The sequence below is a fragment of the Budorcas taxicolor genome, chromosome X (assembly GCF_023091745.1).
Source record: "Budorcas taxicolor isolate Tak-1 chromosome X, Takin1.1, whole genome shotgun sequence".
Taxonomy (NCBI): Eukaryota; Metazoa; Chordata; class Mammalia; order Artiodactyla; family Bovidae; genus Budorcas; species Budorcas taxicolor.
In genome coordinates, this window is record NC_068935.1 from 134355138 (window position 1) to 134382523 (window position 27386).

General features: G+C 40.9%; 1 protein-coding gene across 1 annotated transcript in view; it reads left to right on the forward strand.

The window, feature by feature from the left end:
* MID1 (midline 1) overlaps window positions 1-27137 on the forward strand; it is a 130116-nt gene extending 102979 nt beyond the window's left edge. Inside the window, exons 5-9 of the mRNA XM_052663404.1 lie at window positions 1565-1692; window positions 8015-8158; window positions 16309-16470; window positions 19904-20111; window positions 26789-27137. Coding sequence (XP_052519364.1) covers window positions 1565-1692; window positions 8015-8158; window positions 16309-16470; window positions 19904-20111; window positions 26789-27137 — 991 coding nt within the window. The remainder of the gene's footprint in view (window positions 1-1564; window positions 1693-8014; window positions 8159-16308; window positions 16471-19903; window positions 20112-26788) is intronic.
* Window positions 27138-27386: the final 249 nt, after the last annotated feature.

Consider the following 27386-nt stretch of genomic DNA (forward strand, 5'->3'; position numbering starts at 1 on the left):
TTCTTTCACTTAGCATAATACTTTCAAGGTTTGTACACATCATAGCATCTATCAGTATTTCATTCCCTTTTATGACTGAACAATATTCCATTGTACAGACATGCCCACAGATGTAATTTTTATAGCCAAGATATATTTCTTTATAAAATCCAAAACTTTAAGAGCCATTAAGAGATGCAAGAAGAGATCTACCTCACAGAGTAACCTGGCTGAAATTTTTCCAGATGAAATGGAAGAGTACAGACCTAGAATTCTCTTCCTGGCTGCTGCCAACTAGCTTTATGGCCTTGTAAACATGAGCATAAGTGCCCTTAATTAGAAAATAAGTAACTAGGTAAAGGTTGTTTCTTTGCTCAAAATTTCCTAGCATGATACACATAATAGGCCCTTGGTGGTGTTTGTTTAATGTCCTGAAATACCAGAATCAACAAGATTACGAGTCTAGCATAGTTTGATGTGCTCAGAAGTGGTTTACATCATCCCATAATTTTCTTGTTCTTAGAAGGACCACTTGCATTCTTTAATGAGTCAAAATGGTCTGCTATTGATCACTTTTCCAATCAACGTGACAGTCCATTGCAGGAGATTGATGCATACCAATAGCTTGCTTTATAGAGTATACACGAGAAGTCTAACTAGCAACCATAATGAAGAAGAGAAACAGTGGATCCATCAGGGAAATGTGTGAGAAAGCTCATACATATTTTCTAAGGCATCTGCTGGGAATATGGTGCAAGAAAATGAGGACAGGGAGAATGAAAACGAGCCAGACCAAAACTCCTTTTTTTAATGTTTATTTTAGAGAGAGGCTAGTCATTGATTAAACTAATCCAATATCTGGGAACATTCTGTTTTAATCTTCACTTTGCCTTATATGCAGCTTGAAATTTGGGAGATTCCTCTTTGAAGTGGAGCAGGGTTGGGTCTGAAAGGAACAAACAGTTTCCCAGACAGATGTGTGAAGAAATGCCTGGGGCCGTGTGCTTCTCGCTTGGGTTAGATGTGCGGGGGGCAGGCAGTTACATACACAGTAATGTGAGATATGAATATTCTTTCGCCTCCATGGGGAATTTTTTTCTGATAGTAAGAAGGAAGGGAGGAAGCCATTCCGCTGTTTTCCCACGTCCTCTGCCTTCTCTTGAAGCTTGTGCTCATTTGCATGTGTTGCTGCTTGTGCTATTCTGAGATCCTTTTTAAGGCTCACATACAAAAATGGCACTGGTTTTTGTGGGGTTTTTTTGACATTAAAAAAAAAAATTTTTAATTGAAGTATAGCAGATTTACAATGTATTTATTTCTGCTGTACAGCAAAGTGACTCAGTTACACATATATATATTTTTTCATATTCTCTTCCATTATGGTTTATCACACAGTATTGAATATTCTATAGTTCCCTGTGCTATATGGTAAGACCCTGTCATTTATCCATCCTATATATAAGAGCTTACATCAGAAACACTATTTTTTAATGATATTTCTTTTCCTTTTTTTTTTTTCATTCCTGTGCAATGATGGTAAAAGCCGGCTTGACATTTCTAAAAAGTTGTTTTGTTTCAATTACAGAGTCTCCATGGCAACAGCATCATCCCAGGTCCTCATTCCTGAAATCAACCTCAATGACACATTTGACACCTTTGCCTTAGATTTTTCCCGAGAGAAGAAATTGCTAGAATGTCTGGATTACCTTACAGGTAATGTCTTTGGTATTTTCTTGAATACCGGGTATATTCAGTAATACAAAACTTTGCCACTAGATGAGTTTCCTAAAACCAGAGGTGTGGACTTCTGGTGAGGAATGGAGTCTAATATTCCTGTAAAAAATGTTTGACATTCCTTTTTTTTTCTAAGCAAAATAATACAGCCCAAGATTCAATTGGGGACAGAGGCAAAAAGATAATCTAGGTCACTAAACGCACACTTACCACCATTTTTTCTCAGAGTATGGGTACCACACATGATACCTCTTATCAGCCAGTATAGGGTTAGCGTGGCTGTTTTCCATTTCGTGTCCACAAGGCAGATGACTCTCACAGTACCTTGGCAGAGAAAAACGTGGCAGCTAACTCTGATGGGGTATCTACCTTGCTCCACCTCTTGGTGTTTAACCTTCACAACATCGAATTGAGGTCAGGTATTATAATCCTCATTTTGCAAACAGTAGAGGTCATGCATCTTGCTGGAGGTCAGACAGCTAGAGAGAGGCAGAATTGGGATTTACCTCAGGTCTGTACACACTCCAAAGATCTCTGTTCTTTCTACTAAAAGGCTGGATTTCATCTTGGCGAAGGTCACCATAGCAAATGTCCCCCAGATCACAGTAGGATTTCTGGTGCCATGTTTCAGTTCTGTGGTTTCTGACAGGCTTTTTCTTTGGGGTCAAGCTTAAAAAACAAAATCAGCCATAATACAAGAAAACCTCAGGCTAGTCCTACTCCTAACCATGCTCCCAAATTTTTCTCTGCTGTCAACCCCTGGGCTTCCCAGGTAGCTCAGTGTAAAGATACCACCTGCCAATGCAGGAGATTCGGGTTTGATCCCTGGGTTGGGATGGTCCCTTGGAGAAGGAAATGGCAACCTGCTCCAGTATTTTTGCCTGGAGAATCCCATGGACAGAGGAGCCTGGTGGGCTACAGTCCATGAGGTCACAAAAGAGTTGGACACGACTGAGCAATTAAACAACTAAGGCAAGAACAAACATGATAGAATGTGGACTGAGTGGACACCTTCATCTGTATTGTCCAAGGCTGCAGTGCCTGTGACTTCAGAGAAGCTCTGTGTACAGAGCGAATCCAAGTGTGCACTGAACTTAGGATCTACCACCTTCAAGAGACCACATCCTTAACTGAGCACAACATCAGCATCTCCACTCTCATCATGTGTGTGTGTGAGAGAGAGAGAGCAAGAGAGAGAACATGCGTGCACACACACACAGCTGGGAAAAGGGAAGTAGGAGAGAGGGAGCACTGGGTAATGTGTATTTTTCTAGTCTGTGGTTAGAAAGCACACTTGTATATTCAAGGGTGCTGTACCCAGAAGACCAGTTTTTTCCTTACCTGGACCCAGGGTGTTATTTTTAGCCTTTGTGCATTTGCAAGGGAGGCAAGTCACTCTAGAAACATCTTATCGTAGGGAATTCTTTCAAACCGTATAATTCCTAGGAAGAAAGGAAGAAATTGACTCAGAAAGCATGTCCAGTAAGGAATCAAACTGGATTTCAGCTATTCATGGATATAGCTCTGAGATTTATCTAAACTAACACTAATCCATAGAACTTTCTAAGATGGTAAGAACAGTCTCCATCCACACTGTCCAGTCAAGTACCTACTAGCCACATAGGTTTACTGAAAATTTGACATGTGCTGAGTTTTTACTGGACATGAGTTTGGGTAAACTTCAGGAGTTGGTGATGGACAGGGAGGCCTGGCGTGCTGCAGTTCATGAGTTCGCAAAGAGTCAGACACGACTGAGTGACTGAACTGAACTGAGTTTTTACTTGTAGTTTGCTTTAATTAAAATTTAATTGCAATGTCAAGAGCCACATGGAGCTCATGACTACTATACCGGACCATTCAGGTCAGCCTTTCTGGCACTGAAATGCTTTATATGATAGCATCCTATTAAATAAAAGTCTCCTTTATTCTTGTATTATGTGGGAATGGGTGTGTTTGCAACAAGAGAAAATCCAGTGAGCAGTGACTGAACCCCTCAGAGAGGATTCCTATCACAGAAAACAGGATAGCAGAGGTGTGCCACTCATGGCTGGACAGCAGTTCTGTGATGACCTCAGACACCAGGCTCTTTTTCTGCTTTGCTATCCTCATCTTGCCACATGATTCCATTACGACTCCACCTCCAAACATTATGCCCAAGTTACAGACAAAAAGAAAAGGACAAGAGGGGAAATGATGACCAAAAGCTCTGTCTACCAGGTTTGTCTTTATTTAGGAAAACCAAAACCTTGTTCAGCAGACAGACCAATCCAGGGCTTCCCTGGTGGTCCAGGGGTTAAGGATCGCCTGCCAATGCTGAGGACATGGGTTCAATCCCTGTTTCTGTAGAATCCCACATGCCACATGGCAACTAAGTCCGTGTACCTCAACTATGGAAGCCCATGAGCCCTAGCGCCCATGCTCTGCAACAAGGAAAGCTACTGCTATGAGAAGCCTGTGCTCTGCAAATAGAGAATAGCCCCTGCTCACTGCAACTAGAGAATGCAATGAAGACCCAGTAGAGCCAAAATAATAAGTGAATCTTTTTTAAAAAAGTAAAAAAAGACCCATCCAGGAAATTTCCACTTCTGTCTTATGGGCCAGATCCATGTTGCAAGGTCATGCCCAAGGGCAAAGATGACTGCAAAATGTTTGGCTGGGCATGTGGCCATTTTTGCACAAAATCAGTGTCTTATTGATAAGAGTGTGTCCTCCCCCTTTCCCAATAGTTGTTTAATAGCATTTCAGGAAACGTATGCCCATTCTAATCTGTGTGTGAATGCCAAGGTACTGACTGCAGGGGAAATTGTGACCTTAGTTTGCACTGACTTGTAATGTGTACACCATATATCATCCCAATGGCTGTTTATGCCAAACGAGAGACTATATGGGGTACCTGTTATTATGCCTTCTTAGCTGTCAACCTCCAATACAAATTTGGACCATTTCTAGACATAACATCGATCCTGGCCATAACATACAATGCTTGGCTGATATTGCCAAGTCCAAATAGTTTATCAGACATTTGTAAGCAGGAAATGAAGTGTTTGTGAAGTATTAGCCCATCATTGCTTGTGTCCTGTTTATGATAGAAGCAAGAAAGTAACAGTTACGGGACCAATTGTGTGAATATTGAAATTGGCAACCCGCTGCTGTTCTCATTTACAGTAAATTGGATATTGACTTTTTAGGACAAAGCCATTGGCTTTATAATCAAAACAGGGTTAGCCTGCCTGACTATTAAAACAAGATTTTTTTTTTTTTGCCCCTGACACGCCTCTAAATGGTATGTCAAGTGAATAAGCGAGAGAGGTGACATTTCCTCTCTGATTACAGCTATAGCCATGTGTCTCCCAGCTACCTGCCTATTTCCAACACTGTTCTTTATATTTAATCATATATAGCAGTGCAGAAAGAACCGAATCTTTCTACAGTAGTTGACAGAGAAATAATTCCAGGAACTATTTAGGTGATGGGAGAATAAATATTTCTCCAAATGATCCATGCAGGGTGATCCCACACTAACAGGGACCACACAGACAGTAACAAGCATGTTTTATGATGCAGCTGGGCCTCCCGGGTGGAAGGTCATCTCTTCATTCAAGTCACAGCACATGACACTACATCTTGCACGTGGATACTTTGGGAGACAGATATATCAAGTCACATTCCAGAAAGAATGCTTTAAAAGGGCTCTGTAGAGTCCTTTGATCTTAGTGAACAACTTTTTTTTCAAGTTATCTTTTTTAAAAATTGTATTTTGTTGAAGTATAATTTATTCACAATGTTGTACTAGTTTCAGGTGTACTGCAAAGTGATCCAGTTATACATATACATATATCCACTCTTTTTAAAATTCTTTTCCATTATGGTTTATCATGGGATATTAAGTATATTTCCCTATGCTCTACAGTAGGACCTTGTTTATCCACTCTAAAAGGAGAATGGCATTGAAACGTATATTATCATATGTGAAACGGATCACCAGTCCAGGTTCGATGCATGAGACAGGGTGCTCGGGGCTGGTGCCCTGGGATGACCCAGAGGGATGGGATGGGGAGGGAGGTGGGAGGGGGGTTCAGGATGGGGAACACATGTACACCCGTGGTGGATTCATGTCAATGTGTGGCAAAACCAATACAATATTATAAGGTAATTAGCCTCCAAAAAATGAATTAATTAATTTAAAAAATGTAGGAAAGGCTTAAAAATAAGTAAAATAGAGTAGAATTATAAAAAAAAATAAAAGTAATAGTTTACATCTGCTAATCCTAAACTCCCACTGCATCCCTCTCCCACCCCTTGGCAACCACAAGTCTGTTCTCTATGTCTGTGAACCTGTTTGTTTCATAGATTGTTTCAATTATGTCATATTTTAGATTCCACATATAAATGATATCATGGTATTTTTTTCCTATCTGACGTATGGCACTTAGCATGATAATCTCTTAAATCCATGGCACGTGGCATTATTTCATTCTTCTTAATGGCTGTGTAGTATTTCTTACTGCACACCGTAATGCAGTGCCTGCTGCATGTAAGCGCTCCACAGTGTTCGTGAAATTCAATAACCAATAGACTAAGCTGGCTTAACTGACTTTATGCTGCAGACATGAAAGTTAGTTGGCTTCATATAATAGTTGGCTTGGATGTATCTTCAGGTGGCAAGTGAAGACTACTAAAACAATCAAAATTTTAAATTTTGCCATTTTCATAAACTTTCCTCCCTCCTCAGGTTTCTTTAGGAGTCATCCATCCTAACCAAAGTTTCAAGCAGTAAAGAATTCTCTAAACAGTGTAAGCAAACATGGCTCATCTGTCAGATGCATATTACTTCTTCTTTTGAAGTTAGGTTCTGGTGTACAGAAGAATGGAAACACAGGCCTGGATTGATTCTTTAAACCAGGGCTTGGCAAACTTTGACTGTAAAGGGCCAGATAGTAAATATTTTAGCCTCTGCAGGACATATGGTCACTACTATTCAACTCTGCTATTGCACAAAGGCAGCCAGAGACAATACATAAAGGAATGAGCCTGGCCATGTTCCAATAAAACTTTATTTACAAAAACAGGCAGTGGGCCAGACTTGGCCCATAGCCATAGTTTGCCAGCCCCTGCTCTAAAATATTATTGCCCATGCAAAGCACTCAATGCCTAGGCTTTTTCCTGCTCACCAACTCATCTCATAAAACCAGTTATTGAAATCAACCCAGTAGAAGTCAACTGAAAAATCATCATTTGGGTAGGATTTAGACTTCTCTGCTGCAGAATGTGTTCAAGACATAAAACAGCAGCCTTGCCCAATAATAAACTTAATCAAATGCCAAGGAATCCTGTTTTTCTTGGGGAAAGAGAATGTACTTCTTAGATATGACTGATTGTTACTCATCTTCTTAATTTGAAATATCACCTATAAACTGAAAAATGAGAGGAAACTAGAACCCCACTAACAAATTTTCATAAGGCGTCAACACATCTATCAAAAGAAAATTTTTGAAGAATTATTTGGCTGATTTGTCAAGGGTTAACAAACATCAGCATTTTTCCAGATAAGTGGCTGCATATAAAAATCTGTGGCATGTTGGAGCTCAGAAGTTGGCTAAGTTTGGCTCCCATGCCAAATCTGGTCTTCACCTGTTTTTGTTAATAAAGTTCTACTAGAACCTGGCCATGTCTATCAGTGGACAAATGGTCTCTGGCTGCTTTCTGTACAAAGGCAGAATTGAATAGTTGCAGCAGAGACCAGGGCAGCAGAAGATGAAATGCTTGGATAGCATCACCGACTCAACAGACATGAACTTGGGCAAACTCCGGCAGACAGTGAGGGACAGGGAGGCCTGGCGTGCTGCAGTCCATGGGGTCGCAAAGAGTCGGACACAATTTAGCAACTGAACAGCAACAGCAGAGACCATATGACCCACAAAGCCTAAAATATTGACCATCTAGCTCTTCACTGAAAAAGTTTGCATCCTCAAAATGGGGGCAAAATGACAAAAGTTCATCTTGGTTACTTTTTGTTTAAAATGTTTTCTTCCATGGATAAGAGAGTCTTGTTTACTTACCCTTATAGATGTGCTTTCATGATGCACAGAGAAAATATTGGCTAGCTGAAGTCACACCACCTGGGAAAAATCACAGTGATAACCAGCTAATGAAATGTTCTTTGGATTGGGATCACTGTCTCTACGATAATAGTTCTGATGGATAGATTTTAAAAGGCCTGCTTTGACTATCAGGACAACTCCTTTGAAAGGGATCCCAGACGTGTCTGCTTCTCTGCTGATGACCTTCTTGTTTCCCACAGCTCCCAACCCTCCCACAATTAGAGAAGAGCTCTGCACGGCTTCCTATGACACCATAACCGTTCACTGGACCTCCGATGATGAATTCAGTGTGGTTTCCTATGAGCTCCAGTACACCATCTTCACCGGACAAGCCAATGTTGTGAGTGAGTATCGCACGCCCTATTGATTCCTCTATTGGGTGACTGTTTTCAGATTGATTGCATTTCTGGATTTAAATATCAAGGAAAGACAAGGAAGGAGAGAATACAGAGTATTTATTGGCTTGTCTTTCCTGACTAAGAAGATGGTAGCACTCACTTGTACTATACTAGTAAAAACAATAGGCTAAATAGCGTTGAAAATTATTGATCTCTAGCAAACCATATGGATGAATCTTACAAAAATATTGTTAAAGAAATTAGGAGATAAAAGTATCAATGCACTATGAGTATCTATACATGTATAAGTTAAACTATTTTGTTTAGAGATGTACACATGGTCTAAAAACTATAAAAATCAGGATGATGGTTACCTCTGTGATGGGAGGGGAATAGCACCATTGGGGAAAAATATATGGGAGTTTATGGGGTTAACAGCATGTTCTGGTGGAATTATATGGTTTAGTCATTATATCATACATTTAGTATTATTTACTTTATGAGTGTTATTTCATCATTTTTTTTGTTGTTGTTATCAACCTTGGGTCTGTATCACTTTATTTTTTATTTTAATGTTTGTATTATAGTTGATTTACAGTGTGGTGTTAATTTCAGGTATACAGGAAAGTGATTCAGTTATATATGTATGTACCCATATTTGTCCTTTAACAGTTTCTTGTCCCATATAGATTTTTAGAGAATAATGAGTTTAGTTCCCTGTGTTACACAGTAGGTCTTTGTTGATTATCTATTATATATATAGTAGTGGAAATATGCTAATCCCAAACTCCTAATTTATCCCTCCCCTGACCTCTCCCCATGTGTTGCCCCAAATTTGTTTTCAAAGTGTTTTTCTGTTTTATAAATAAGTTCATTTATGCTGTTTTTTTTAAGATTCCATAAATAAGTGATACCATATGATACTTATCTTTGTCAGATGTATTTCACTTAGTATGGTCATCCCTAGGTCCATCCATGTTGCTGCAAATGGCATTATTTCATTTTTAATGGCTGAGTAATATTCCACCATATATCTGTACCACATCTTCACTGTGCATTTATCTGTCGATGGACATTCAGGTTGCCTCCATGTCTTCACTATTGTAAATAGTGCCACAGTGATCATTGAGATGCATGTATCTTTTCAAATTATGGTTTTCTGCAGATATGTGCCCAGGAGTGGGGATTGCTGGATCATATGGTAGATCTATATTTAGTTTCTTAAGGAACCTTCATAAAGTTCTTCATAGTGCTTGTACCAATTTTCATTCCCACCAACATTGTAGGAGGGTTCCCTTTTCTCCACATCCTCTGTAGCACTTGATATTTGTAGACTTTTTGATGATGGCCATTCTGACCAAGGTAAGGTGATACCTCACTGTAGTTTTGATTTGTATTTCTCTAATAATGAGTGATGTTGAGCATAGTTTCATGTGTTTTTAGGCCATAGATTATTCTTTTCTTAACTGTTATGCATAGTTGTTATGATTGAAGGAGACCTGGATTTGAATCCCAGCTTTGGTCCTCACCTCACTAGCACTATCATTTGGGACAAACTATTGAACATCTTCTGAATCTATTTCTTCATCTGTAAGAAGAGGTAATCTTTTAGCTTCACATCATTGAGATACTAAAAGTAAAGGTCTTAGCCCTGTGTTTGCCAGTGTTCAGTTCAGTTCTGTCACTCAGTCATGTCTGACTCTTTGCGACCCCATGAATCACAGTGCACCAGGCCTCCCTGTCCATCACCATCTCCTGGAGTTCACTCAAACTCACGTCCATCGAGTTGGTGATGCCATCCAGCCATCTCATCCTCTATCATTCCCTTTTCCTCCTGCCCCCAAATCCCTCCCAGCATCAGAGTCTTTTCCAATGAGTCAACTCTTCGCATCAGGTGGCCAAAGTACTGGAGTTTCAGCTTTAGCATCATTCCTTCCAAAGAACACCCAGGGCTGACCTCCTTTAGAATGAACCGGTTTGATCTCCTTGCAGTCCAAGGGACTCTCAAGAGTCTTCTCCAACATCACAGTTCAAAAACATCAATTCTTGGGTGCTCAGCTTTCTTCACAGTCCAACTCTCACATCCATACATGACCACTGGAAAAACCATAGCCTTGACTAGACGGACCTTTGTTGGCAAAGTAGTGTCTCTGCTTTTCAATATGCTATCTAGGTTGGTCATAACTTTTCTTCCAAGGAGTAAGCGTCTTTTAATTTCATGGCTGCAATCACCATCTGCAGTGATTTTGGAGCCCCCAAAAATAATGTCTGACACTGTTTTGACTGTTTCCCCATCTATTTCCCATGAAGTGATGGGACCAGATGCCATGATCTTCATTTTCTGAATGTTGAGCTTTAAGCCAATTTTTTCACTCTCCTCTTTCACTTTCATCAAGAGGCTTTTTAGTTCCTCTGCATTTTCTGCCATACGGGTGGTGTCATCTGCATATCTGAGGCTATTGATATTTCTCCCGGCAATCTTGATTCCAGCTTGTGTGTCTTCCAGTCCAGCGTTTCTCATGATGTACTCTGCATATAAGTTAAATAAGCTGGGTTACAATATACAGCCTTGACGTACTCCTTTTCCTATTTGGAACCAGTCTGTTGTTCCATGTCCAGTTCTAACTGTTGCTTCCTGACCTGCATACAGGTTTCTTAAGAGGCAGGTCAGGTGGTCTGGTATTCCTATCTCTTTCAGAATTTTCCACAGTTTCTTGTGATCCACACAGTCAAAGGCTTTGGCATAGGCAATAAAGCAGAAATAGATGTTTTTCTGGAACTCTCTTGCTTTTTTGATGATCCAGCGGATGTTGGCAATTTGATCTCTAGTTCCTCTGCCTTTTCTAAAACCAGCTTGAACGTCTGGAAGTTCATGGTTCACGTATTGCTGAAGCCTGGCTTGGAGAATTTTGAGCATTACTTTACTAGCGTGTGAGATGAGTGCAATTGTGCAGTAGTTTGAGCATTTTCTTTGGCATTGCCTTTCTTTGAGATTGGAATGAAAACTGACCTTTTCCAGTCCTGTGGCCACTGCTGAGTTTTCCAAATTTGCTGGCATATTGAGTGCAGCACTTTCACAGCATCATCTTTCAGGATTTAAAATAACTCAACTGGAATTCCATCATCTCCACTAGCTTTGTTCATAGTGATGCTTTCTAAGGTCCACTTGACTTCACATTCCAGGATGTCTGGCCTTAGGTGAGTGAGCATACCATCGTGAATATCTTGGTCATGAAGATCTTTTTTGTACAATTCTTCTGTGTATTCTTGCCACCTCTTCTTAATATCTTCTGCTTCTGTTAGGGCCATACTATTTCTGTCCTTTATTGAGCCCGTCTGTGCATGAAATGTTCCCTTGGTATCTCTAATTTTCTTGAAAAGATCTCTAGTCTTTCCCATTCTGTTATTCAGTGTTACTGTTCCTACAAAAATATAGACTAGACTCATTGTCATTATATCTTTTGTCACATGATAAAGGCCAGTCATGCAGTTTGCCAGGATCATCTACATCAGCTGTCCCCAACCTTTTTGGCACCAGGGACCATTTATTTTTGGAGGCCAACCTGCTCACCTCCTGCTGTGTGGCCCAGTTTGTAACAGGCCATGGACCAGCACCAGTCCATGGCCCAAGGGTTGGGGACCCCTGATCTACACAATAGCATTTAACACAGTCTTCACATGAAAGGCCTTCACTGAATGTTGTTTGTTCATCTCTCCTGCCAGTTGAAAAGACTCTCCTTTGCAGATGTTCTACTGAATGATAAGATCTAAGAGTATAAAACTCTATGGAAAATTAGGAGAAAGAATGCTCCAAAGCTGGCTGTAGCTCCATGTGCCACGAGGCAGACTTTTACTGTCCTAAGTCATGGTTCCTTCACTTGTCATAATAAATTCTAGTTAATTGCCCTCAACTGACTTTCGTGAAGGATAATTAGATACTATCTCTGGAGCTTTTTAATCTTATAAAAAGACTATCCCTAATTAAATTCATACACTCAAATGCAAAATTAATGACAATGTTAATTTTTTTTATTTTTCATTTTTATGAACAGGCTTATGACTGTAGATGTTAACGAATTGCTTGTTGAGACATAGATATGTATTTAATTTTACAATGTTTCCATGTTTTTTCCAAAACGATTTTTAATGCATCATTGAAAATCTTCAATTGGAACCTTTTCCCAGCAGCCTATTTTTATTATTGGCAAAAGTCAAAGGATCCATGTCTTCAGGCTTTCATGGCAAAGTAGTTATCTGTATTTAATTTATTTTAGTCATTTTGAAAATATTCATGAAGGTTTTTAGATATATACCATTTGTATTCAGAAGAAGGAAGAGAGCATTCACTTCTTTCCACTCTGGTCGAAGAGACAAAGGGTGTTAAAAGCTGGTATGCAGTCTCTCTAAAGGGTGTCCATTGTTGCGTAATGTTTTATACATAATGTTTTACTGTAAGACGACAGACAGTTGCTCTACAAGGCTCTGAAATCCCAAACATAACTAGGATCTAGTAATGAGCACCATCATGTAGGGAGATGCTTCTGACCCATTGTGAATGAGAGAAAAAAAATACAAAATCACCTAACTAGACTGTTGCCATATGAACTAATTATCTTCCAAGTTCCACTGTTGTTTTACTACTTCAGGCTGAATTGGAGAAGGTGAGTGTTGGCATCCCATCAAAGATGATTGAAAATGACTTTAGAGAGAAGTACACGTTTTAGTTTGGATAGTTATGCGGGTGTTTCATAAAGTGATGAATAAAACCTGGTCATCAATCCCGACACAGTGGGGTATCGAGGCAGAGAAGTCTGGTGCTTGGCGCCATATGCAAGAAGTTAAGTGGTGCTGGCACTTGACCAACACTAGCAATGCAATAATGGTGCACTTTGAGGCATCCCACTTACTCCAGGCCCCACCAGAGAATGGTCGACATAGGACTGTTTTCTTGGCATTTATAATCAACTTCTCAACTATGACCTTGGCGATGGAGGTAAGCCTAAATTTTAAGCGTTGGCATTCATGAAAGCAGACTGTCCCAGGGTCAAGTTATCCAATCACATTTTACTACTCCATAAACATTTTGTTCTTTTAATATTCACAGAAAAAAATTAGTGACCTCTTCAAAATAATCAGGATGGTCAGGGTCCCTTTTTAGTTTGGAAAGGGTTTCTGAAACATTTAATCTTTTTGTTTTAGGTTAAGCCAAGTTGCAGTTTGCAGCAATTTCAGACATCTGCTTTACAATGTTGCTGAAAGCATTCCCCCACCACATGAAACCCTGCATCGGGGTTATACAGTGATGTAAAGTTTATTGAAACATTTTTACATTTGCTTTCTTTGACCACAATAGTCATTTTGCTGTTACATATGCAATTAAACCAGAACAGTGTAAATGCACCAACATTGATAGGATTCTCAGTTGATTCTAGTGAATGCTATTATTGTTCGCTTCCACGCCAGATTGCTATTGATAAAGGTCTAGGAATATGAGTGGGTTATCCTAGAACAGAAAAGCTCATTCTTTCACTTTTTAATTTTTATTGAAGTATAGTTGATGTACAGTTTGTGTGAGTTTTAGGTGAACAGCACAGTAATTCAGCTAAACATTTTTTCAGATTCTTTTCCCTTACACGTTATTGCAAACTGTCGAGTAGAGTTCCCTGTGCTCTATAATAGGTCCTTGTTGATTACCTATTTCATATATCGTAGTGTGTGTGTATGTCTGAGTTAATCCCAGCTTCCTAATTTGTTCCTCACCATTCCCCTTTGATAACTTTAAGTTTGTTTTCTGTCTGTTGTTTTATTAGTACTGTAATAGTATTATTAAATATCTAAAGTGAGTTATTGGCTTTTTAGGGCCCAGAGCTCAGAATCCAAAGGTGAGTTAGAGGCTTCTTAGGGCCCAGAGCTCAGAATTCAAAATGACCCTTCTTTGGTTGGATCAACATCTGCTGTTTGGTTGTGACACTTGCCTGAAGTGTTGAGTTTGTTACCTCTATGTTCAGGGAAAAGGGAAAATGAGAAAGGATCAAGAGAGATATGTAAGTGGGAGAGTCCCATGTTACTAAGCTACATGTGGATGTGTACCTCGGTCTTATACAGGTGAGAACTGGTATGAGAATGAGGGGGATGCTGGGGGTGAGGGGTGAATGGGGCCTTAGTTACTCTGGTACATCTCCAAACACTGACACACCACCCTCAGCCTCTTGTCTGAGCCTCACATTACTTCCTTGCTTTATGGCAACTCTGTGAGATATGGAAATGAAAAGAGTAAGAGAAAATTCACAAGGTTTCTCATATATGTGAACATGTATATTTATTTATTTAAAGATTCATTGAAGTGTGGCTGAAAATACTGTGTACCCCAGGTACATATCTTAGGGGGTGAATTTTCATAATTAACATAATTTTTCATAATTTTTAAGTTCTTTGGTGAGATTCATGAACAATGCCGAACTGAAAACTTGGAGATGGTATTTAGTAGGATTCAGAGACAGCTGTTGGGGCGTGAACATCTTGAACTGCTATGCTGATACTTGTGGGTTGGTATGGATATGCATTTGTGATTTCTTTGTACATTTCATTAGAAACTCCAAGAGGTAAGATGAAGTATGGTTAAGGTGTAAGTTGCCTCAAGATCAAAAGAACTAACCCTTTGACTTGCAAATCCCCTGAAAGGGAAGGAGGGGTGGCAAGTTGAGAAGCCCCTCAGGAAGTGGAAGGGCTCGGCCTTCTACTGAGAATTAGTGAAGGAAATTCACCAGAGTCAGGAAACAGCCAGGACAGCCCAGTCACCAGGGGGCTGGGCAAAGGTTTGATTAGAGTGGAGATTGATGGGTGGAGAGCGGAGAGACGAGAGTCAGGCCCAGTACCAAAGAGATGTTTTCAGCATTAGCCACAGCTGCACAACAAAACAGCTTCCTTTTTCCTCATGTTCTTCCCAGCATCGTAAATCCGCAAACTGCTCCTCAAACCACATCCTGCAGCGGGCAGCCAGAGCACTGGCCCTGCTCTGTTCTGGAACCAGCCACACTGGGGATGCAGCTGGTCACAGCCCCTGGTGATGCTTTTGTCAGAGCTCCACTGGGCTCTGAGTTGCCTTTGGGTGCCACATGGCTCCAGGGTTTTTGTAGGAACACATGTCCTGAATCAATTACAACCACACCAGTACTGGGCCACAGACAAGCCCCATAATCATTTTCTTAGCTCTCATGTCCAAAGTTGGGCTGGTGTTGGCCGGTTTCTGCTGGTCTCAGTCCTGAACTGGCTGGGCCATTGAGCTGGTCCCTGTGTCTCTGCTCCCACTTGGATGAGCAGACAATCCAGAATGTCCTCCCCATGGTAGAGGCCCAAGAGGGCCACAGACTCTCAAGCGCTTGTGATGTCTCCTCTTGCCACTGGTGTGTTGTCACTGCAGCCTCGTTCTCTTGGCCAGAGCAGGTCACATAGCCAAATCCAAAGCCAGGAGGTAAAAGACAACATATCCTATCTCTTTAGAAGGAGTAGCCACAAAGTCACTACTTTTACGATGCTGGGAAGAACATGAGGAAAAAGGAAGCCATTTTGTTGTGCAGCTGTGGCTGATGCTGAAAACATCTCTTTGGTACTGGGCCCGACTCTTGTCTCTCCCCTCTCCACCCATCCTGGGCAGGGTGGAGAATGAGAAGCAAAAAAATAGAACCTCCTACATCTCCATTAGTGAGGCCGATGTCTCATACATGATCCGGGTCTGTTCTTACCCTCTGTGAGTCTCAAAATTGATGAGATCCAAGATTGAACGGTAATCATGATGCAAGCTGGGGGGAGGGATGTGTGGTCACTTGCTTTCTTTCCATCCCACAGCACCTAGTAACACATGACCAGGCATGGTGCTTAAGATACTACTGCTCCCATCCACGTGGAACAGAATTTGCAAAACAGTCATCTTAGCTGGTCTTTCCACTTAGAGTACATGGTGAGAATATATAGTAATAAATACAGGTTGCTGTCCTTATTGTAAGCAGACACTGAACACTCAAGTTGATTGGTGGCACCTGAAGAAGTCACAAAGCTTTTCATTGGTGATCCCAATAACTGAAAATTCCACAACCTTAATATACAGATTTGCCCCATGCTTGCTCCAAAGAACTCACCACGTCTGCTTGGCTTTGCAGGTCTGTGCAACTCGGCCGATAGCTGGATGATCGTGCCCAACATCAAGCAGAACCACTACACGGTCCATGGGCTGCAGAGCGGCACCAAGTACATCTTCATTGTCAAGGCCATCAACCAGGCAGGCAGCCGCAGCAGTGAGCCTGGGAAGTTGAAGACAAACAGTATGTGACATGAACTCAGCAGAACTATCATCTCTAACCTGCTCTCCTTCCAGCTGCCCCTGGCCCCCTTCATTTCCCTTTTCTCTGTCCGAGGCATTGCTTACAACCTGAGACAGCAAGCAAAGAGCCAGCATGGAATCAGGGTTTTTCCATCCAATCCTCTATTCCAAGCCTGGCACAGAGCTAGGACTCTCTGTAAATTGCCAACGGTCTTCTTTTCCATATATGTGTGTGTGTGTGCACACTCTAGTCGTGTCCGACTCTTTGTGACCCCATGAACTGTAGCCCACCAGGCTCCTCTGTCCATGTGATTTCCCAGGCAAGAATACTGGAGTGGCTTGCCATTTCTTCCTACAGGGGATCTTCCCGCCCCAACAGCAGAATCTCAAATTACTAAGTCTTTCTTCAGGTAGCTTCTAGGTCTGTGATTCTCAATCAGAAGTGATTGTGGTCCCCAGAGGGACACTGAGCCACATCTGGAGTCATTTCTGGTTGTTACAGCTGGGTGTTACTGGTGTTGAGTGGTTAGATGCCAGGGGTGATGGGAAAATCCCACTGTGTCCAGGATGGTCCCAACAACGAAGAGTGAACCGGGCTATGCGTACATGCATCTTGTAACACTGTCATCTCCCACTCTCTCTCTCTGCCCACATGTGTTTTATTTTATCCTCCTCTTCTTTCTCCACATCTTTTTGGTCTAGAAATATTATGCTATATAATATGGTATTTGTTTGCATAAGACCTCCCAGGAGAAAGTCGATTGGAGTATGTCAACATCACATCATGCTTTAGGGTTGCCAGCCTATCTATAGGAAATACATTTTAAGAAGAACCCTCATTTAACCCAATCTGTGATTTTAGTAGTCAAGTCACTTAATTTTACTCCACATATCTGTCCTTAAGACATATATTCTTAAATATAAGCTAATTTCTCAAGGGTTCTGCTGGTAGAGAAGGAAATGTCTTTGGAGAATAAGGGGAAAAACGAATACATACTGGAAAAAACCTGTAACAGCATATGGGAAACCCAAATGAACTTTTTGGCCAACCCAATACATACATTGAGGTTTATTCTGTGGAATGGATCTTTGAAGCTTCTTATTTGTGCCTTATTGGTTTTACTAAAGATAATGTATTCATTTCATATGGACAGGTCATCTTGTACTTCTAGACATGCAATCATTGACCAGATGTTATTAAATTATGTACAAGAGGTTGGTAAACTTTTTCTGTAATGTGCCAAATAGTAACTGTTCTGGGCTGTGCAGGTCAGATGATCTTGGTCACAGGTGTTCAACTCTGGTCAAAAAGCATGGCCTGGCCACGCTTCATTAAAACTTTATTGAAAGACACAGGCAGTGGGCTCAATATGGCCTGCGGGCTATAGTTTGCCGAACTCTTAGGTATACAGATCTTACAATGCATTGAATTATTTAGCCAAGTAAATGATTAATTTCTTCTTTGAACTAATCTATCCTCATTAAAGCAAAAGCTTTGAACCTAGACAGAGTAGGTCATAGTTTCCTTGAGAAACATATACATGGCACAGGTGGAATTTGTTCTCTGTGGAGGCAGGGGGTTGGACCTAACACCAGATGGCAAGACCCTGCTCCGTGTATGTGTGGGTCGGGGTGGGAGCTGAGGTAAACATGATGGATCTTGCCATTATAAGGCCAGTCTTTTCAATGGCTGTGGCCTGATCTTCCTCACTGGGAGAAGGGTAAATATAACACAACCCTCATCTTCAGTGATGGCTGCACCTTTATGGAATTCCTTCCTAACCACCCATTAGGGTCCAATTATTTTTAAGGCACATTCTATCATCACCTTTTTCTTTTTTTAAAATTTGATGGAAATACAGATTTACAACGTTGCTTTAATTTCTGCTGTAAAGTGATTCAGTTATACATGTAGATACATTCATTTCTCATATTCTTTTCCATTATGGTTTATCACACCTTTTAAGCCAATCTATCTTCAGAGTCTTTTTGTCTTAACTGGTGTGATCATTCCTGAGGACCATTTTTTTTTTTTTAATAAGCCAGGCCAAAATTTAAACTACACATGGACTTCAGTAGGTCTTATAGTCTCTGAGAATACCCCTGCCTGCTCAGCACTTGAGCATTTTCTCAGGTCCCCTTTAAGGTTTTCTTTGATATGAACAGAAATCTAAAAATGGGTCAGCAAACTATTGCCCATGGGCCAGATTCAGCTACCTGTTTTTGTAAATAAAGTTTTATTGGCACACAGCACTGCCCATCTGTTCACCCATGTCTCTAGCTGCTGCCATGTTTTGACTGCAGGGTTAAATAGCCCCAGAAGAAACCACATGGCCAGCATAGCTGAAAATAGGAAAATATCTGGCCTCTTACAGAAAAAGTATGCTGGTCCCTGATCTATAAGAAAGAATTTTAGAAGTGCCATTGTCATGTTTTTATCCAAGGAGTGATACCCTTTGGCCTTCCTGCATATGACGTAACACACACAATTGCTCCAGGTTCTCTGCCTCAGTTTCTCAGCCAGCATCCTGTATTGCCATAGTCAGACTTACCAGACTGTGTCTGAGCACTGTGCAGAAGCGGCCTTCCAACACAGCAGTGGAGTTTGAACATCATGGTATTTGCATCACATTGTAATCCGTTTCCTGCCTTTAAGTGTCTGGTATGCAACGTGGTTGAATGACAGGATGGCCCCCACACCAGTGTTGAATTTTCAAAGCAGTAACAGTTAATGAGAGGATGGATATTCAGTTGTGATTCAGCCAGAATTTTACAATGGTTCAATGTTCAAAATGCAAAGATGAATAAATGAAATAGAGAGGACCTTATTATGTCTATAAAGGAACTTTTACATCTATAAATGAACTTGGGACTCAAACACCCAGGTAGGTAGTAACCTGCCACATTTTCCTCCTGATCTTATGGGCTGAAAAATAGCCCATTTGATCATCGTTTTAAGCTCATGAGAATACTGCTCTAATTTGGAACAGTCTCAAAATAATATAAGCCATTAGAACGTTCTGTACATTAAAACCTGCAGTCTTGATGTGTTTGGTTTCTGAGGTCTATTGAGCATGAATTCATCTGAAGCCGGCTGAACAGGGGAATGGTTGAAAATGAAGTCTTCGTTTTCTCCTCCCTTCCAGGATGATGTCGGCCAGCAAATTAACTGTGCTGCTGGTGTGTAGCTGGGATCCCCAGCAAAGCTTGCACCACAGACTGCTTGATCCTCACCCACTGTTGTTGAACAGTGAGGGAAGCAACCTTGCACCCACAGCTCAGAGCTGACTGCGAGCTCTCGGAGGCAGGGACATGTTTGTCCTCACTATTTTACTGTCCTTTTTAAAGCTTATTCTGAAAATATGTTCTTGCTGAAGTTAAAATCCACAGTTCTTTTCATCTACCTTTTTTGTGTCTTGTAACCCTGTTTCTAGGCCAGCCATTTAAACTGGACCCCAAATCTGCACATCGAAAGCTAAAGGTGTCCCATGATAACTTGACGGTAGAACGTGATGAGTCATCATCCAAAAAGAGCCATACGCCCGAGCGCTTCACCAGCCAAGGCAGCTATGGCGTAGCTGGAAACGTGTTCATTGATAGCGGCCGCCATTACTGGGAAGTGGTCATAAGCGGAAGCACATGGTAGGCACTTTGATCGAAGTGTATTCTCTTTCACATTCTCCTCCACCATAGATGATCACAAGATATTGAACATAGCCCCCTGTGCTGCACAGCATGACCTTATTCCCCACCTTTTTATACATAGTAGTTTGTATCTGCCAATCCCAAACTCCTAATTTAGCCCTCCTCTCTCCCCGCTTTGGTTATCACAAGTTTTTTTTTTGTGTCTGTGAGTCTGTTTGTTTTGTAAATAAGTCCATTTGTGTCATATTTTAGATCCCACACATAAGTGATATCATATGATATTTGTCTGACTTACTCCGCTGAGTATGATCATCTCTGGGTCCATCCATGCTGCTGCAAGTGGCATTATTTCATCCTTATTTATGGCTGAGTAGTATTCTATTGAGTGTATGTACCACATCTTTATCCATTCAGCTGTTGATGGATATTGTCCTACAATTATTTAAAAATAGCATATCTCATTCTATACTTTGTCAGACCATCAACCCAGCCCAAGGTCCATCTTGAAGAATAATATGCACAAAAGCTTTATCAGTAAGCTGTTGCTATAGTAATGCTACATAATAAACACCCCAAAACTCAGTAGCTTCAGCCAACAATCATTTACTACTGTTCACTGACACTCACATCTCTGGGATAGCTGATCAAGGCTAATCTCAACTGGGCCTTGCTTAAGCTGAAGGTTGGATCTAGGTCTGTTCCATGGGCTTCTTCATCCTGTTTGGACATGTGGGCTACTCAGGTCATATCCTTCTTGAGGAATCTGAGAGTACAAACCCAATTATGCAAGCACATTTCAAACCTCTGCTTGTATCATGTCTTACTAACTTCTCATTGGCCAAAGCCAGTCACACAGCCAGGCTCAAGGCCAGTGGTACAGGGAAGTATATTCCTCCCATGGAGTTGAGAGGAGAGAGTGAATATGTACTAAGCAATCATTTAATATACCATTCGGCCAATAAGAAAAATAACTCATTTTAACTCCATCCATTTTTTATTTGCAGCAAGACTTGAGCCCCAGTCCCTGGGAAGGCTAGTATGCTAATACTGCCCTTTCATGCCTTAAAGCATGGGTCAGCCAACTACAGCCAAACCTGGCCCACTGTGTCTTCTTATAAATAAGCTATTTATGGGAACACGGCCAGGCCCATTCTTTTCCATATTGTCTATGGCTACCTTTGACCCACACAGCAGAGTTGATTAGGTAAGACAAAATTCTGTGGTCCACAAGGCCAAAATATTAGCTTTATGGCCTTTACAGAGAAAATTCACCAGTTCCTACTTTAATTCCTGTTCTTCATCACTGAAGTTAGTTTCTGTTGCCTTGTGTGTTTTGTGACTCTAAACTGGGCCCATCAGTGCTTGTGGGGGGAGCAGTGATCCTCGGCCAAGACTCATTTCAAAGTGTTCCTTTAGGTCCAGCCCAGTGACTTGGGCTCTAAGCCCAAGGGGTAGAGGTCAGGGCAGTGGACATGGGAATTAGTGAACTCTACCAAGTTCACCTTACAAAACTGACCTTGCCTGTTCCACAGCCACAAACTCATACCCTGCCCTCCTGTCTCATAGATGGCCACTTAAATAGCTCCCTTTATGAACAATTATAATTTTTACTAACCAGCCTTTATCTGGCACTTTGTGCCAGGCACTGGCCTAAGCATTTTACAAATGGTAGCTCATTTATTGATCCTAACAGTCCCAGAAATGTAAGTACTAATATCCCATTTTACAGATGAACTGACTGAGGCCCAAGGTCACACAGCTCATAGGTGCAATCAGCGTACAAGCTGTTAACCAAAGGTCCACAAATGTTGTCTGTAAAGGGCCAGAGAGCCAGTATTTTTGGTTTTCAGGCCAGATGATTTTCTCCCAACTGGTCACCTCTACTGTTGTGGGGGAAAAGCAGCCATAGACCACACATTCACGAATGGGTGCAAGTAAAACTTTATAAAAACAAACTGACGGCCAGATTTGGTAAAATGCTACAGCCACTATGGAAACCAGTATGGAATTTCCTTAAAAAAAAAAACTAATAAAAATAAAAGTACTACATGATCCAGCAATCCCACCCCTGGGCATATATCCAGAGAAAAGCATGCTTTGAAAAAATACATGTACCCCAAAGTACACAGCAGTGCTATTCACAATAGCCAAGACATGGAAGCCACCTAAAGGTCTATCAACAGAATAAAGAAGATGTGGTATATATACACAATGGAATATTACTCAGCTATAAAAAGAGTGAAACAATGCCATTCACAGCAGTGTGAATGGACCTAGAGATGATCATGGTAACAGAAAGACAAATACCACGTGATAGCACTTATATGTGGAATCGAAAATATGATACAAGTGAACTTATCTAAGAAGCAGAAACAGACTCAGGTAGAAAACAGGCTTATGGTTGCCAGGGAAGGAGGGGATGGGATGGACTGGGAGTTGGGGACTAGCAGATGCAAACTATTACATATAGAATAGATAAACAATAAGATCCTATTGTATAGCATTGGGAACTATATTCAATATCCTATAATAATTAGTCATAAAAAGAATAATGAAATAATGCCATTTGCAGCAACATGGATGGACCTAGAGATTATCATACTAAGTGAAATCAGACAGAGAAAGACCAATATATGATATCACTTATATGTGGAATCTAAAAAGATGATACAAGTGAACTTCTTTACAAAACAGAAATAGAGTCACATATATAGAAAACAGATTCATGGTTATCAGGGACAAAGGAGGGAAGGGTTAAATTGGGCAATTGGGATTGACACATACATATTATTATACTATATATAAAACAAACAACTAATAAAGACCTATGGTATAGCACAGGGAACTCTACTCAATACTCTGTAATGACCTATATGGGAAAAGAGTCTAAAAAAGAGCAGATACGTGTATGTGCTAAGTTGCTTCAGTCATGTCCGACTCTGTGCAACGCTATGGACCAGAGCCCACCAGTCTCTTGGGTCCATGGGATTCCCCAGGCAAGAATACTGGAGTGCGTTGACATGTCCTCCTCCAGGGGCTCTTCCCAAGATATGTGTATTATGGATAACTGATTCACTTTGTTGTATACCTGAAACTAACACAACATTGTCAAATCAGTGGCTCCAAGAGAAGTTTTTTGAAAATATATCCTGTAATAAACCATAAAGGAAAAAAAAATACACTTTAAGGCTTACTGTGGTGAATAAGTGATAGTTGAATCTTTGCTTTAAAAAAAAAAAAAAAAAACTCTAAAACTGAAAACTGCCTAACTTGCAGATGATGAGTATGGTAACAGTATTTTTTTTGAGATAAAGATGCTAAAACACTTATTTTACAAAAAAGAAACCTTTCAGTTCAAGTCTATGCAAATAACGTAGTATGTCTAAGTCCTTTACAGTGTTGATACACATTCATAAGCTTGGGTGTTGGCTTTTTCCAAACAACGGTTTGCATATTAGCCAAGCAAGTAGGTTTTTTCCCCTCTTGTGACCCTCAAGGTTCTCTTTGCTCAGAACATTCCTGTTTCAACATCCCTCTGAAGGATGAAGGACAGATCCTCCCTCTATATTTGGCTCTGGTCCAGACTGGCATTTACAATGTGTAGCTGCACTGGGGCAAGATAAAAGCCCAAAGGAAAATACAGTTAATTTTTGCAGGTGCAAAAGAGCAAACATTTCTAGTTAATTAACGGGCTCTGTTAATCTGGGACAGAATCCAGTGTCTAAATAATTACAACCCCCTTAATAATTACTTATGATAAATGATACCTGATCATTATGATCTCATCCCCATTGACGAATGGTGTGGGGAATTCCACCACACCACTTCAGTTATACAAACACAGATCAGCATTACCTTGAAAACACCAGATGTCAAAACCAACTCGTGAGGCAGGGGGAAAATATTCTCACATTAATTGCCACGCTTCACATCTTTACAAACTCGTGTCCGTTTCAGAAAATTCTCACGTAGAAAGTAGTTTAACATTTCCTGGGAGGTGTAGTGAGGAAAGGGTGACCTTTACTATCAAATGCCTGTAATACTTTGATTTGCAACATCTAATAATGCATGTATTTTCTTGTGAAGTATAGTGCTGACTTGAAATTTACTTGTATGTTATAATCCATGCTATGGGGCATGTTAACATTGCTCTGAGAAACATCATTTTATACTTTTTGAATTTTCTGAGTCTCACTGCATACCTTAATGGAACATTGCCTTCCGCCTGCACCTTTCAAGCTCACTGGAAATATGCACATGATTTTACAGATTAATGATAATATAATGGTATTTTCCGTTGCTTAATGGACTAGACACGTAGTTATTTTCTTACTCTAATGCTGTTAATGTGCTCTTGGTATTTTAGGAAATGGTGTTAACTAAATGTGGGTTCACGCACAGATTACAGGAACCCAGCTGAAGGGGGAAGGGGCGAGAGTCTAGATTTTGCTCATTTTAACCTTCTCTTGGTTTTCCTATTTGCTAAATGAAGTCAGTCATACTTGCCACAGCTACTCCATAGGGGGTTCAGTTAAGGTTCAAATGGTAAAGGAATGTCAAAAGTTCTTTACTAAAAAATAAAAATGGTGTACCGCAGCAAGAAGGAAACAATACAGAAATGTGGCTATTTTGTGATGCAAATGCAAGTTTCAAATTATCTGAAAAGGGAAATGGTGTCTGCCAGGACAGATAGAATGTCTTGCGGGAGAATACTGAAAAGTGCAAAACAAAAACATTTCCAAAGTGTCTGTTAGGGTTCAGAGAAAAAGAAGTCTTTTCCTAGGTCCACCAAGGAGAAAGAGGGCCAAGGCTTCTGGGAGCCTGCTACTCCTCTCCTGGAAGGCAGAAAGCTATTCATAGCCCAGAGGCAAGGTACACCCAGGAGTCTGCCCAGAAACTTACACAGACTTCACGTGTGCTGTCTACTGTCTGGAAAAGAGTGTTTTGCCTTCTCTTAGAACTTCTGGATCTTGTGCACGGGTTTGAGTGGCAGAATCTGACCAGGACTCCATATTGGAAAGAGGATTCTGGGAAATGCAGCCCCAGGAGTGTCCCTAAAATGCTGAACAGAATTGACGAGGGTGAAGTGCAGAGGTTTGACAGCACACAGGCTGGTACCCAATGCTTACCAGAGGATCAGTTCCATCCTCTCTTAATTCAGTCATGGTGTGTTTTCTTTTTTGAACACATCACTCTTTAAGTGATTATATTCTAAATCCAGCACATGATGTTTGAAAGAATGTCATTATGTCAAAGACCAGTGAAGTTTTTCTCTCTATGGCAGTAAGGTACCATATGTCAACATCCAGTTAGACTGGTTTCTACTGTAACATGTTAAGAATTGAACTCTGAATCACTCACTATTTATTAAGAATGATGGGTTTTGCTTATCTTGTTGTTTAGTTGCTAAGTAGCGTCCAACTCTTTTGCAGCTACAGCCCACCAGGCTCCTCTGTTTTTGGGAGTTCTCCAGGCAAGAGTACTGGGGTGGGTTGCCATTTCCTCCTTCAGGGGATCTTCCCGACCCAGGGATTGAACCCACATCTCCTGCATTAACAGGCATATTCTTTATCACTGGGAAGCCCTTGCTTATCTTAATAACTGAGAAATACTGCATTATGGAGGCATGTTTCAGCAGGCTGAAAAGAGATTAAGAAGCTTAGAACACTGTAGAAAGAATTTAGAACTTTTTTTTTTGAGCAGTGAGAGAACATTTAGATTAACTAGGACATCTACCAGCTCAGAGACATTCAGGATGTTTGTAAATATAGTAGGAAATAAAACCCAAAGGGCTCCTCTGGTGAGAAAAGGCATTAGGGAGTTTTGTTTAAGTCATGTGGCCTTTTAATTTATCCTCGGGTCAAATTCCTATTCTGGTAGTTATTAGTCATGTGTCATTGAGCAAAGATCATAAAATAACAATTACTGGCTATTCTATGCTAGGTCTTAGGCCCAGGATTTAACACATATTCTTTCCTTAACTCCTCAAAATAACTCTGAGACACAATGACAGTCATTGTTCCTGTGTTACAGATGAGAAAACTGAGGCTGGGAGATGGCAAAGAACCTATCCCCATAAATGAAACTTATTTTCCATGCTTGCCTTGTGAAGTCATGGAAGATGACAGGCAAGATGTCAGTTGAAAAATTCAAAGAAGGTCAGAAGATCTTTAGGTCAGAAGAAGTCTAGGGCTGTGCTGTCCAAGATGGTAGCCATGGGCCACATGCAGCTCTTGAAACTAACTTGACTATAATTAACTCAGTTCCTCAGTCTCACCAGCCACAGTTCAAGTGCCCAATAGCTACATGCAGCTTGTGGCTACCATATTGAACAGAGCAGAACATGTCAGTCACTGCAGAAGGTTCTACTGGATGCCACTGGTCTCAAGAATCTACTGCATGGGTCATCATGAATATAAAAAAAAAAGACAGCCAAATACAAAGTTCTAATTCTCTCATAACATCTGCACTGTAAACAGGAATTTGAGTCAATATAATGGCCCTTTTCTGCCAACTCTTATGTCCAGAAGGGAAGAAGATGGGGAAGAGGGGTCAGGGTTCTTGCCCAAGCTTTCACTAAAGAGTGAACAGGGATGACAAGGATCACAGAAAGGATTTCATGTATGTGTGCAGTGTGGCTCATGGTTCTCGTCATTGCTCTTCTGCATCTGCAGGTACGCCATTGGCCTTGCATACAAGTCAGCCCCAAAGCATGAGTGGATTGGCAAGAACTCTGCTTCCTGGGTGCTGTGCCGCTGCCACAATACCTGGGTGGTAAGACACAACAGCAAGGAGATTCCCATCGAGCCAGCCCCCCACCTCCGGCGCGTCGGCATTCTGCTAGACTACGATAATGGCTCCATCGCTTTCTATGATGCCTTGAACTCCATCCACCTCTACACTTTCGACATCACATTCTCGCAGCCCGTGTGCCCCACCTTCACTGTGTGGAACAAATGTCTGACCATCATAACAGGCCTTCCCATCCCCGACCATCTAGACTGTACAGAGCAGCTGCCCTGAGCACGTGGAGCTGGTTTCTGGGGGATATAAAGGGTGGTGGCCACCATTTTGGGGACTGAGAAAGCACAGACTTCCAAAATGTGGTTAAATCTCACAACAAACATCCAGAAATCAGCTAAGATAGGATTCCCATGGGCGATTCCCGCCTTTCACTGTGTTTTGTATTAAGTACAGGCTTTAATAATTTCTTCACCCTGTTTTTGTATTTACAGGAAAATTTATAGATTATTTATAATAGGAACATAACCG